This window comes from Rana temporaria, chromosome 7, assembly GCF_905171775.1.
Source record: "Rana temporaria chromosome 7, aRanTem1.1, whole genome shotgun sequence".
In the NCBI taxonomy this organism is placed as follows: domain Eukaryota; kingdom Metazoa; phylum Chordata; class Amphibia; order Anura; family Ranidae; genus Rana; species Rana temporaria.
Window position 1 is genome coordinate 189,258,516 of NC_053495.1, and position 13,858 is coordinate 189,272,373.

Here is a 13,858-nt window from a genome sequence, read left to right on the forward strand (position 1 = left end):
GTAGTTTGGGGTGGCGGAGTGTAAATGCCTTACGCGCCCGCCCGCAGCCATTTAGAGAGAATATGGGCCTCAATACTTTTTCAAGGCACTGTATCTGTGGTTTTCCTATTTTTGGAGTTTATTATGATAGTAGTCTGTTTCAGCCGAAGCCAGCCCCGGAAAATTTCAAGGGGTTTCAATACTTTTTCAAGGCACTGTAACCCATTGAAATTTTCCGGGGCTGGCTTCGGCTGAAACAGACTACTATCATAATAAACTCCAAAAATAGGAAAACCACAGATACAGTGCCTTGAAAAAGTATTGAAACCCCTTGAAATTTTCCACATTTTATCAGGATTTTATGTGATAGACAAACACAAAGTGTTTTTGCTTATAACATGACAACATTTGGAAAATTTTAAGGGGTATGAATATGTTTTCAAGGCACTGTATTATCCTGAGATTGTACTACAACTGCTTCCCTGAAGATACCCCAGTGTCTAACCATTGAATATGTCATCATTTTATGTTGCCAATGTGGTGTGCATTTCTGCTCCTGCTTTTTCTTTTGGATTTGTTTGTATGCTCTAGCTAGCTTATCGCTTTGTGTTTCTAATTACATTATAATGTGGCATTCTCATTGCTGTGGATTTGTTATATTGAGTTTACTACCACTTTTAGGCCTCATGCACAATGGAGGTTTTTGACGTTTTTACAGCAGCTGTTTTTGGCAGTAGACGTTTTTTTCTACAGTCATTAAACTCTCCATCATGTTATCCTATGTCCAAGCACACATAGGCTGTTATCAGCAGTTTTGGGCAGTGACGTTTTTGAGCAGTAAAAAATCTCCAAAACTACTGGATTCTGAGAGACGTTTTTCAGCTGTAAAAACGCTCCAACGCTGATAAACGTCGATTAGCACCGATAAATGCTACAAAACGTTCTAAAAAAAAAACTCCACTTAAAAAAACACTATTGCTGCTAGCTGGAGAGCCGACATCCCTGAGCTGACGGAGGAGATCTGGCAGGAGGTATTGCCCCTCTAGGTCCCTTCTGTCATTTCGTCCCGTGACAAGGTAATACAGACCAAACTGTTATACAGATCCTACTTCACACCATGCTTACTGTTCAAACTGAGCAGAATCCCCTCAGCGCTATGCTCCCGATGCGGCGCGGCCGATGGCACGTTCTTTCATATGATGTGGGAGTGTGCCCCGATTAGGAAGTTCTGGTCGGAGGTCACGGCCTTCATTAGCTCGCTGATGCAGATAACAAATATATGTAATCCTCTGAGGTGTTTACTGGGCCACATTGATGACGAGACTATATCTAAGAATATGCAAACCTTCCTGCGGATAGTACTGTTCTATGCTAAGAAGTCTATAACCTTCCACTGGAAGTCTCCATCCTTACCTACCATTGCCTTCTGGCTCACCACCATCAATCGTGCTATACCGCTGTATAAGATGACATATGAGGCCAGAGGGTGTCCAAAAAAATTCTTTAAGGTCTGGGGCTCTTGGGTTGATTCCGAGAGCACCATACCTCCTGCTCCTTGAACTTTGACTGATGGCTGATACCTCTGCCCGTTGAATAGACCTAAGTGAGTAAATTAACGATTCTGTTTTTCTCCCACCTTTCTCTGTGTGTTTTTATGAAAATGCTCAATGTGTACCAGCTACAAAAGTTTTGTAAAATGATGTACCGGGCGATGTTCGCCTAGGAAGTGTGTTTGTTGTACTGTCTGTTTTGTATGTACAAACATTTCCCAAAAAATGTTTACCTTAAAAAAAAACAAAAAAAAAACAGTGACCCAGATTCAAGAAGCACTTGCACCCGCGCAACCATAGGTTACGCAGCGCAAGTGCTTATTTGCTCCAGTGTAACGAGTGCTCCTGATTCAGGAACCTCGTTATACCGACTGCAGGCTAAAATCTGCGCGGCATAAGGCTCTTATGCCTCGCAGATTTTAGGCTGCATTCTTGCGGGGGCCGCTCCCATTGTGTATCAGCGTGTAGTATGCAAATTGCATACTACCACTGATTCACAAGCTTGCGCGGGCCCCGCGCAAGCCAGGTACGGAGTTTCCGTACAGCTACATTTAGCGCAAGGCTGCCCCTTCTAATAGTAGGGGCAGCCAATGCTAAAGTATAGCCGGCCTTCCCGCGCCGTGAAATTTGAATTTCACGGCGTTTGCGTAAGTGAAACGTGAATGGCGCTGGACGCCATTCACATTCACTTAGAAGCAAATGACGTCCTTGCGACGTCATTTGCCACAATGCACGTCGGGAAAGTTTCCCAACGGAGCATGCGCTGTACGCTCGGCGCGGGAGCGCGCCTAATTTAAAGGATTCCCGCCCCCGGCGGGATCATTTAACTTGCGCGCGCTTACGCCGGGCAAATTTGCCGGCGCGCCCTCGCAATTCACGGAGCTACTGCTCCGTATATCAAGGGCAGCGCAAAATATTTGCGGGGGCGAAGGGCAAAATCGTTGCCCTGCTCCCCCGCAAATATCGCGCAATTCTACTTGAATCTGGGCCACTATTGCAAAAATTTAGAAAAAAGCTGAAAAACTCACTGCAAAGCTACTGGCATTTTTTATAACGTTATTTTAATGTCCAGTGTGCAAGACGCCTCAGGCTGGGTTCACACTGATATGGCCGAGGGGTTGTGCCTGGGGTCCAGTGCGTCTCTGTCCACAGTTTCAGGGAAGAATCAGGTCCGGATTTTTGCCTGTATTTGCATCTGAATCTGAGCCAAAGACGCATAGGATCCTTTTCCAGTGCGCTCTTTGGCCGCCCCGGAGCTGTGTGAACTGGCCCCTATTGAGAAGCCAGTCACACTCTACTGTCATGCAAATTGGATGCGAAGAAACCCACATCCAATTCTCATCAGTGTGAACCTAGCCTAATAGTGGTGCAGAAAAACACCTGTAGATCATACCAAAAATCCACTGAGCTCCTAAATTCCTGTATTGAGCTGACAATGCAAATCTGTTTCTTGGAATTTCAGTACAGCAGAGGCACCGTTTTGTCAGCTCAAACAGCAAATTAGGAGCCCACTAGATTTTCTGTCAGATCAACAGGTATTTTTCTGTACTTGCAGCATTGAAATGAATGAAACATGGGAAAATGTGCATGTATTGCATGGATGTACGGAATAGGTTTTTATTTTATTCTGTTAAACACACATTTTAAGTGGTTTAACAGCTGGGTGGCAATCTGTGTTTGAAAATAGGTGCACTTTCAGAAAAAATGCATACTTACCTAGATTCAACAGTAGTAGCCCCCGGTAATTGTTTACTAAAAATAGCGCTGCTATACCGCATGAAAAAATCGTGCCCTCCAGGCTTCAATGTGAAAGCCCGAAGGCTTTCACACTGAAGCGGTGCGGTAGCAGGACCGCTCCAAAAGTCCTGCTAGCCGCATTTTTGGAGCGGTATAGGAGCGGGGTGTTTACCGCTTCTATACCGCGCCTTCCCATTGAAATCAATGGGAAACCGCGGTAATACCGCCCACAATGCTCCTCTGCAGAGGCGCATTGTGGGCGGTATTAACCCTGTTTTGGCCGCTAGTGGGGGGGGGGGCCCTAGCGCCCGAATATCGGGGTAAATACGACGGTATAGCGGTGCTAAAAATAGCGCTGCTATACCGTCACCGCACCTTCATGCCCAATGTGAAAGTGGCCATACAGTGCCATAAGTTTCACCTTCCTGGCCATGCCTGTGCACTACAGTCACTTCTATGGGGCTGCCTTGAGACCGGAGATGAAGGAAGACAGCCCCATAGATGTCTAAGAGGCTAAAATGCGCAGACACAGCCAGGATATAAACAATCACCAAAGACTGAGAGGTAAGTATGCATTTGGGAAGGGTGGGTTAGGTCAGGGCAAGGAAGCAAAAAGAATGAATGCACTTGGTCCTAAAGTGCACTTATCCTTTAACAACTCCTTTGGTGTAAAGCATTAGTCACCATTGAGTAACTATTAACTGAGCCTGCAATAAAAATAAGGTCTATTTTGGTTTACAGCAGGAGAACATGCTGTAATGCTAAGGAGACGAATAGTGTACCAACAGAAAATCGGAGCATTCAGTTTGCATTTAAGATGCTTTTGAGTTCCTTCAGAGCTACTTCTGACTTCCTTATGGGCTGTTTCTATTGTATTGTCTATGACTTTTATGGGGGGGGGGGAGCAGTTTGAATACAAACAATTGCCTAGGTACACAAGTCCTAACAGATCTCAAGGTTATTAACCAGCTGCCCACTAAACTAAAGCCTGATATACACTAACCCAGCGGGTTGCACGAAAACAAAAAACAAAAACAAAAAACTGTCAGCTCCGATCGGAGCCGCTGTACTAACCATCCTACCATCCTACATTAGTACAGCGATCTCCCCCCGCTGAGCTGTTGTGTTCTGACAGGGGGGATGCCGCCCCGCCAGAACACTCTGTTCAGCCAATGGCTGAGAGCACTGATCGGGAGTCTGACGCCTGCTGGTTTTCCAGCATGCTCGTCCGACAGAAGCTGGTCAAAAGGCCGACTTCTGCTGGACAGATCGACATACACACGAGATGAATGTCTGCCAGAGTTTTTTGACCCGTGTGTACCCATCTTAAAAAAAATAGGATTTTTTGTATTCACCGTAAAATCCTTTTCTCTGAGTCCATGGATGGACACAGCTCCTTAAATCTTGACAAGTGGGTTATATTCCCTTTTTACAGGAGAGTACTAGGCAGAAACATGTTAAATAATTAAATACATGTTACATTATCCGAGTTGAACAGCCCCGCCCAGGGGGCGGTCCCTCCAGACATAACCCTCCTCCCTGCCGTATGCAGCCTCAGTTCATAACAAGCAGTACAAACCTAAAAAGGAGGGGAGGGTGCTGTGTCCGTCCATGGACTCAGAGAAAAGGATTTTACGGTGAGTACAAAAAATCCTATTTTCTCTTATCGTCCATGGACGGACACAGCTCCTTAAATCTTGACAAGTGGGACGTCCCCAAGCAGTGTCAAAAAACGAGGGTGGGAACCGTATCAGTAAAACCAATTGTAACTTCACCCCAAAACAAGCAGAGCTCCTCAACAGAGGAGGTGCAACTTTAAACAGGCGCCTGCAAAACCTAGCGGCCAAAAGAAGCATCAGAAGATGCACTCACAGCAACCATGAGATCCATGCCCTATGTCACTCACCTCCTACAAGGGAGCCGAAACACCCCCAAGCACAAACACCAGTCGCCCTGGTCCAGCTTCTGGCTACTCCAGTAGTCCGCCTGCCAGTAGACCTGATGGTAGACCAAAGCAACGGCCGTGGCGTTGTCCGCCTGAATCCAGATCGGACGACCTTGCAACCTCCTGAACCACGAGGAGAAGCATAGCCTGATCGCCTAAAATAGTAGGACAATGAAAGTAGACAGGGTCCACAGCGCCTGGTATTCCCAGGCGGTCTCCCACCCAGGTACTAATCAGACCCTACTCTGGGTAGCTACTGAGATCAGACAGGGAGGTGTGGCCGTGGGCCCACGAAAGTCTAGCGACTCAGAGCTGACTGGACCCCCCAGGTGCCCCCACAACCCGTGAGGCCGGCGTCCGTCGTAAACACCGACCACTGGAAGGAAGAAACAACTTTCTGGACCGAAGAGTCGGGGATCTCCGTCACCAACTTAGAGAGACTCTGACTAGGTGGCGCACCTGAATCTGATAATTTCAGAGACAAGAGATCATTACCACCTGGACAGTATTTCCCCTGGAAAACCCGAGTGTGGAACTGGGCATAAGGTACCGCCTCGAAGGAGGCTACCCACAGGCCCCGGACCTGCATGTACACGGAGAGAAGACCAATTGTGTGATGCCAATACCTTCACCGCAGACTGAAGAGTCTGTAATTTCTCCAGGGGAAGAAGGACCTTCGCCACCGAGGAGTCCGGATCAACCCTAGATACTCCAACGCTGAGTCGGAACCAGGACCGACTCCAAATGTTTAACACCCACCCGAATCCTCGGAGGGTCTGAATGGCTATCAACACATCCACTAGGTCTGAGACAGAAGCTGCTCTCAGAAGAAAGTCTTCTAAGTAGCCCACGAGGCAAAGCCTCGCTGTCCCAACAAAGTTAGGATAAGTGCAAGCTCCTAGGTGAAAACCCATGGTGCTGGCACCAGATCAAAAGGGAGGGCCACAGACTGACAGAGACTGACATCACGAAGCACAGAAACCTCTGTGACATGTGCAAAACGGGACATGCATGTATGCGTCCCTGATGTCCGAGGACGCCAGAACTTCCCCCGGATGGAGCGCAGCTACCACCGAACGAATGGATTCCAGCGGAACTACCGGTGTTCACAAAGGTATTTAGGGCCTGAGGCCCATAGAAAACCCCAAACCTCTCCTCATGCAGGAAAAGTAAAATTACCCCGCAGCTTAGCAAGTCCCACACTGCCCAAGGCAGGCCGACGAGGCGGGAGAGGAAGACACGAGGGAAGAACTCTGTTCTGTAGTTAGGAGGAAACCCTATCTAGCACTCCGAAGAGACCACCTCGCAGACCCACTGGTCGGAGAGCAGGGAGGTTCACCGAATTGTGAACCTGCAAGCTGCTCCCCCCACCCTAGAGACGGGGAGGAAAAGCTACATACATTGGCAGGTTTGGGTGCCGGCGTGATCGGCTTACGCACCCAGGGACGGATTAGAGCCCCAGCTGAGCCTTTGTCGGCCTGGGAAGGTTGCCCGCGGACCATGACTGACGCAAATACCGCTTTGGCGTGGGAAAGGAAGGTCCTGGCCGACAGCGAGGCTCCTTCCCCCTGGAGGACTGAGAGAGGAGAGTGCTCTACCCTCCAATGACATCCTTGATAATGTCGTACAGCGAGCACCCAAAAGGTCTCCCACCCATGAAGGGCAAATCCGCCAGGGCGTAGGTTAGAGGCCTGGCCAGCACAGCAGACCAGCATTCCAACCAGAGAAAGCGGCATAAAACCATCTGTGAAACAGAAGCCCTGGATAACAAGGGTGCGGCATTCAATGAAGCATCACAGACCTATACAAGGCCCTGGACCAGCTGGTCCACTAGCCTAATAACTTTGGGAGAGAGTCGGTGCTCCTCCATGGTCTGGTGCAAAATTCTCACTCCGTGAGTGACTGATACCCCCAGAGTAGTGGCCACAATAGGCCGCAAGTCAGACCCCAGCATAGTAAACATGGAACAGGTCAGTACTTCGGATCTTCTATCAGTCAGATCCATACAAGCTGGGGTTCCCGCAATAGAGAGAGTGGTCACCTATACATGACAACCGGAGGGTCCACCACCGGAGAAGAAGCCCACCTTTTGAAAAGGCTCTCCTCAAAGGGGCACTGAACCGCCAGGCGGTGAGGGACTACAAAAGCTCTCAGCGGCTTTTCTCATTCCGCATCTTAGAAATTATCAAAGAAGGGCACAGAAGGAAAAAACCTACACAGAGCGGTCTGATTTGTGTGATCCAAAAAAGACCGAGCCCTCGGCGGAAACCCAGCTGCAGTATCCAGCTTAAGAGAGTCCCTTACAGCAGTGAGAAGTGCACCCATAAATGCCTTATCCTGCATTTTTGTTTTTTTTGGTACCTGGTCCATGGCACCATAAGAGAGAATTCCCCAAGGGATAACGAGGGGAGGGGGCACTCTTTTAACCCCCGCCCGTCCGCAGTCCGCCCCCACCCTGGCACAAACGCGTCCAGGACTAACAATAAAATCTCTGTGGGAATCCCAGGTGCTAACACCTGCTGCCACCACCAGCATGTTGGGGAAGGACCCAGATACTGACTCCAAATATTAATATTTACAATGGCCCAGATTCACAGAGACTTACGCCGACGTATCAGTAGATACGCCGTCGTAAGTCTGAAAATGCGCCGTCGTATCTATGCGCTCATTTTTAAAATGAGCTACGCCTGAATGTTGCCAAGATACGACCGACGTAAGTCTCCTACGCGGTCGTATCTTGGGTGCATATTTACGCTGGCCGCTAGGGGCTCTTACGTTGATTTTTGCGTTGAATATGTAAATGAGCAAGATACGCCGATTCACGAACGTACGTACGCCCGTTGCAGTAAGCTAGGCCGTTTACGTAAGACATACGCCTGCGTAAAGATAAACACCTCTATAGGTGGCGCAGCCCATGCAAGGTATGGACGACGGAACAGCCGTCGTATTATACATCGTTTGCGTAAGCCGTACGTGAATCGGGCTGGGCGTAAGTTACGTTCACATCGAAAGCATTGAGCCGACGTATCTTAGGGAGTATTTGCAACGTGATTCTGAGCATGTGCGCGCATGCGCCGTACCAACGGCGCTTCATTTACATGGGGTCAGCCCAGCGCTGCCGTCCGCTCTCAGCACACGGCGTGTAGAGAGGAAAAGAACCGTGAGGTAACTGTGCGGCATGTGCAGGGACCTGTGTGCGCCGTAGGATACAGCACTAGGGGTCAGGACTACTCAAAGATGGCCGCCGAGCGTTCAGAACGCAGCCACAGGAAAATGGCCACCCGCAATGTAAGCTGCGACATATCGTGGCTACGACAAAATGGCCACCAATGGGAGTTTTCAATGCAATTGGAAACCTCCCAAAAAATGGTGCCAGCGCCGGCCAAATGGCGGCAAAATGCTGCATTTAAACAGGAAAAGCCTCATAGGGCTTTAACAGTGAAAAACCCCTTACAGGCTCCCCAGTACAAAAAAGAAAAAACGCAGGCCAGATAACACAGTCCCCTCAGGAAGGGCCCTCCCCCCCCGACAGCGGCAATGTTAGCAATGCAGCAGAGGGAAAAGAGCAGGGAAGGGAGGAGAAGAGGACCCCCGAACCCCAGGAATGTCCAGCCGTAACAACCCACCGAAACGGGAGGGACTGTACTTACCCATCCGAGGACTCGCTGACTCATTCCTGACAGAACTACAACCGCAATGGAGGTAGCTGTCGGCCCGGTCCACTGTGAGTGAGACAACACCACAGCCCAGTCATATGTGGACCTTGGAGCAAAGTTAACCAGCCACCCCAGGAGTCATGGGGTATGGCGTGGCAAACCCAGCCTCTTTGCAAAGGTGTGCCCACGCTCGCTGGTCGGACTGAGTAGACTACAAGGATCTATATTATCCAGCCTGTCTCTCAGCCGACAGTTGAAAGAAGATTCTTCAAGAAAAAGTAAAATAAAATAAAATTAAATTTCTCCTCAGGGCGCTGGGCCCAAAGGGAGCCATACGTCCTTCTCCTTGCTAGGCTGCATACTGCAGGGAGGAGGGTTATGTCTGGAGGGACCGTTCCCTGGGCGGGGCTGCTCAACTCTGTTAATGTAACATGTTTCCTCTCCTGTAAACAGGGAACATAACCCATTTGTCAAGATTTAAGGAGCTGTGTCCGTCCATGGACGATAAGAGAAAAGATAAATTCTCCCCTTTAAGTGGAACAATGCAAAGTGCTAATAGTAAAGAAATATTCCAAAATAACTCTGACACAAATATACAGGATCTATGAAAAAATCCTTAGGAAATGAATGATGATATGGAAAGAGAAGGAGCTCTCAGAACTTTTGATCAATACCAGCAATGTCATCTACGATTTCTGCATACGTTCTTCGGGCAATGTCAAGAAACTCGCTAATGTTCGGCTTAACTGCATAACACTTCTGAGTTCTCATATTGAGACATCCTCTGATGTATCTGGTGTCATCATTAATGACCGTCTTAATTTTTTCAAGTACAAGATCAAACCTGGTAGAGATAACAAAAGCAAAGTAAAGTGAAACTCCAGATTTTCTGAGAAAAAAAAAACACAATCTAACCTAGACCAATTTTATACAAGGCAAGGATATGAGCAGACATTACTTCAGGTCAGTGAGATGGGGGCCTCCAATGTAGTTGCTTTCTAAATAAGCTGATTTGCTTTTATGTTTGAGACCCTTCAGATAGAAGCCTATCCCTTACCCACCTAACAACTGTCCCCGTGCCACCCCCATCAAATCATTCCCTGCGTCTATTACCTTTTGTACCACCACCCCCGCCCTTTAGAATGTAAGCTCTACGAGAAGGACCCTCCTGTACCTTCTGTATTGAACTGTACTGTAGACCAACACAAAGTGGCACATAATTGTGGAGTAGAAAAAAAATTATGTTTTTGATTTTTTTTTACAAATAAATATGTGAAAATAGTGGTGTGGATTTGTATTCAGCCCCCCTGAGTCAATACTTTGTAGAACCTCCTTTCACTGAAATTACAGCTGCAAGTCTTTTTGGGGATGTCTCTACCAGCTATGTACATCTAGAGAGGGACATTTTTGCCCATTCTTCTTTGCAAAATATCTCAAGCTCTGTCAGATTGGATGGAGAGCGTCTGTGAACAGCAATTTTCAATCTTGCCACAGATTCTCAGTTGGATTTAGGTCTGGACTTTGACTGGGCCATTCTTAGGCCCCGTACACACGGCCGAGGAACTCGACGTGCCAAACACATCGAGTTCCTCGGCCAGTTCAGTCCTGGAGCCGCCGAGGACCTCGGCGGGCCGAGTTCTCCCATAGAACAACGAGGAAATAGAGAACATGTTCTCTATTTCCTCGCCGAGGTCCTCGTCGGCTTCCTCGGCCGAAAGTGTACACACGGCCGGGTTTCTCGGCAGAATTCAGCCAGAAACTCGGTCGGAAGCTGAATTCTGCCGAGGAAACTGGTCGTGTGTACGGGGCCTAACACATAAATATGCTTTGATTTAAACCATTCCATTGTAGCTCTGGCTTTATGTTTTAAAGTTGTTATCCTGCTGGAAGGTGAACCTCCGCCCCAGTCTCAAGTCTTTTGCAGACTCTAACAGGTTTTTTTCTAAGATTGTCCTGTATTTGGCTCCATGCATCTTCCCATCAACTCTGACCAGCTTCCCTGTCCTTGCTGAAGAAAATCATCCCCACCACATGATGCTGCCACCACCATGTTTCACGGTGGGGTGATGTTCAGTGGGGTGATGTTCAGTGGGGTGATGTTCAGTGGGGTGATGTTCATGTTCAGGGTGATGTGCAGTGTTAGTTTTCCGCCACACATAGCGTTTTGCTTTTAGGCCAAAAAGTTTAATTTTGGTCTTATCTGACCAAAGCACCTTCTTCCACATGTTTGCTGTGTCCCCCACATGGCTTCTCGCAAACTGCAAACGAGACTTCTTATGGCTTTCTTTCAACTATGGCTTTCTTCTTGCCACTCGTCCATGAAGGCCAGATTTGTGAAGTGCACAACTAATACAGGCATACCCCACTTTTATATACACAATGGGGTTTATTTACTATCACTAGAAAGTGCAAAATCAGGCTCACTTCTGCATAGAAACCAATGAGCTTTCAGGTTTTATTACCAGGCCTAATTGAACGAGCTGGGGTTAGAAGCTCATTGGTTTCTATGCAGAAGTGAGCCTGATTTTACACTTTCCAGCGAGTGGGGTATGCCTGTAGTTGTCCTGTGGACAGATTCTCCCACCTGAGCTGTGGATCTCTGCAGCTCCTCCAGAGTTACCATGGGCCTCTTGGCACACATGTGGACTATTTACTAATTAGGGGCCAGATTCACAAAAGAGATACGACAGCGTATCTCCTGATACGCCGTCATATCTCTGTGTTAGGGCCGTCCTAACTATGCGACTGATTCATAGAATCAGTTACGCATAGCTAGCCCTAAGATCCGAAAGGTGTAATTGAATTACACTGTCGGATCTTTTTTTTTTTTCTTTTTTTTTTTTTTTTTTTTTATTTTAAAACAAATCAGTACAACACATATAAATAAAATAATAAAAAATTACATAACAGAACATTATTACAAAACAACAGTCACAGTCCTTATTATTATACATCCCCTTTAACCTTGTTGTCAAAATCAAACATATATCTCCTTCTTACATATCTCTCCCCTTCCCAAACATCCCTGAGAGAGAAAGAAGAAGAAAGGGAGAAAAAAAAAAAAAAAAAAAAAAAAACACAACAACCCACCCTACTTCCCTCTCCTCCGACCCTTCTCCATATTTCTGTGGTTTCTCATTAAGTCCCACATATACCCAATCCAAGTTCCCGGGCTCCTTCTATACCATTCGGCCTTATCCCCCTTAACCTTCCCCCCTGTGGTCCATATAGGACTTCCAGGGAGTCCAAGTTCTTAAATATTTTTCCCTTTTATATTGTGTTGTCAGGACTAACTCTTCTAATTTGCTTATTTCCCTAACTTTACATATCCACATCTCCGCTGTTGGTGGGACTGGTGACTTCCACCTCTTCGTTATACAGGCCTTAGCGGCATCTAATAGATGGCATATAATCATTTCCCTATAGGCTTTTTCTGGTATTTGGTTTAAATGCAGAAGATAGAATTCCGGATCTTCCGGAATCTCATAATCTGAGCAAAACTGTAAAGCACTTTTAATCTCTGCCCAGAAACTCCTTAGCATTGGGCACTCCCAGAATATATGTAACATCGTTCCTTTGCTTCTCTGGCACCTCCAGCATTTATCTGATACCTCTGCAAACATTTTGCTTAACTTTTCTGGTGTCCTATACCATCTTGTGAAGATCTTATAGTTTGTCTCTTGTATTCTCACACATATTGATGTTTCGTGTGTTCGCCTGTATATGCATTGTCGCTGTTCCGAACTGAAGGACTTCTCCAATTCCCTTTCCCATTCCTGAACGCACCTCAGAGGGCAACCTCCTGATCGTACTAATAACTCATAGCTTATAGAAAGACTATGTAGTAATGTTCCTTGTTCGTTACATATTTTCTCGAATTTCATGAGTGGTCTCTCAAAGCTCTCTGGATTTGGCAAAGTGTTCAGGAAGTGAACTATCTGAAGTGCATTCCAGAATTTCAAACGGAATACCTTTCCTATTTCCATCAGTTCCGCTATGGTTACCCATCTTCCCATGTGGATATACCTTGCTACTTGTATACACTCTCTTTTTCTCAACTGCCGGAATGCTCCGTCTTCGTATCCCGATGGGAAGAGGGGGTTACCTATCACTGGGTATAGTGGGGAGGTCCTGGGCTCGATGCCCATCATAGGTAGTGCTGCTGCACAGATCCTCACCGTGTTACCCACTATTGGATTTTTATTCATTTCTTTAGGGAGTGAGGCAAACCACCACGGTGCTCTTTCTAGAGGTGTTTTGAATTGCGCCTGTTCGATTTGTACCCATAGCTTCGTATCTGAATGCCTATTCCAGTCTATTAGCCTGTTCAGATGTGTTGCGTAATAATATTTCCTTATATCTGGGACTCCCAGTCCTCCCTGCTGCTTAGTGCTCATTAGTTGTTTCCTATGTATCCGGGGGTTCTTATGTGCCCATATGAACTTAAAGATCACTCTCTGACACTGTTTAAAATACTTTGATGGAATATGTATTGGTAATGTTTGTAATAAATACAACATTTTCGGGAGTATGTTCATCTTAATAATATTGCAGCGTCCTAGCCAGCTATGAAAACCCTGGTTCCACTTATCCAATAAGATCTTTACTTTCTGTAAGAGGGGTGGGAAGTTCAGCTCAAAGATCTTCTCCACCTTCCCTGCTAATTGTATACCAAGGTATGTCAGAGCATTGTCAGTCCATTTAAACTTAAATTTTTGTTTTAGATAGTTTATCGCTATATGTGGGACGTTTACCCCCATCGCTTCCGATTTATTAAAATTGATACGTAGGTTCGATAAAGATCCGTATCTCTCAAATTCCTTCATTAATTCTGGAATTGTAATCAACGGGTTTGTAAGACTGAACAACATATCGTCTGCATAGGCTGTAATTTTACAGTGGTTCTTCCCTATTTGTATGCCTGAAATATTAGAGTTTGCTCGTAGCGTACACAAAAAGGGCTCTAGTGACAGGGCAAATAGAAGTGGAGA

General features: G+C 46.7%; 1 protein-coding gene across 1 annotated transcript in view; it reads right to left on the minus strand.

The window, feature by feature from the left end:
* Nucleotides 1-13,858, minus strand: part of MSH4 (mutS homolog 4) — a 96,493-nt gene that overhangs the window by 25,372 nt on the left and 57,263 nt on the right. The window contains exon 11 of the mRNA XM_040360673.1: nucleotides 9,542-9,711. Coding sequence (XP_040216607.1) covers nucleotides 9,542-9,711 — 170 coding nt within the window. The remainder of the gene's footprint in view (nucleotides 1-9,541; nucleotides 9,712-13,858) is intronic.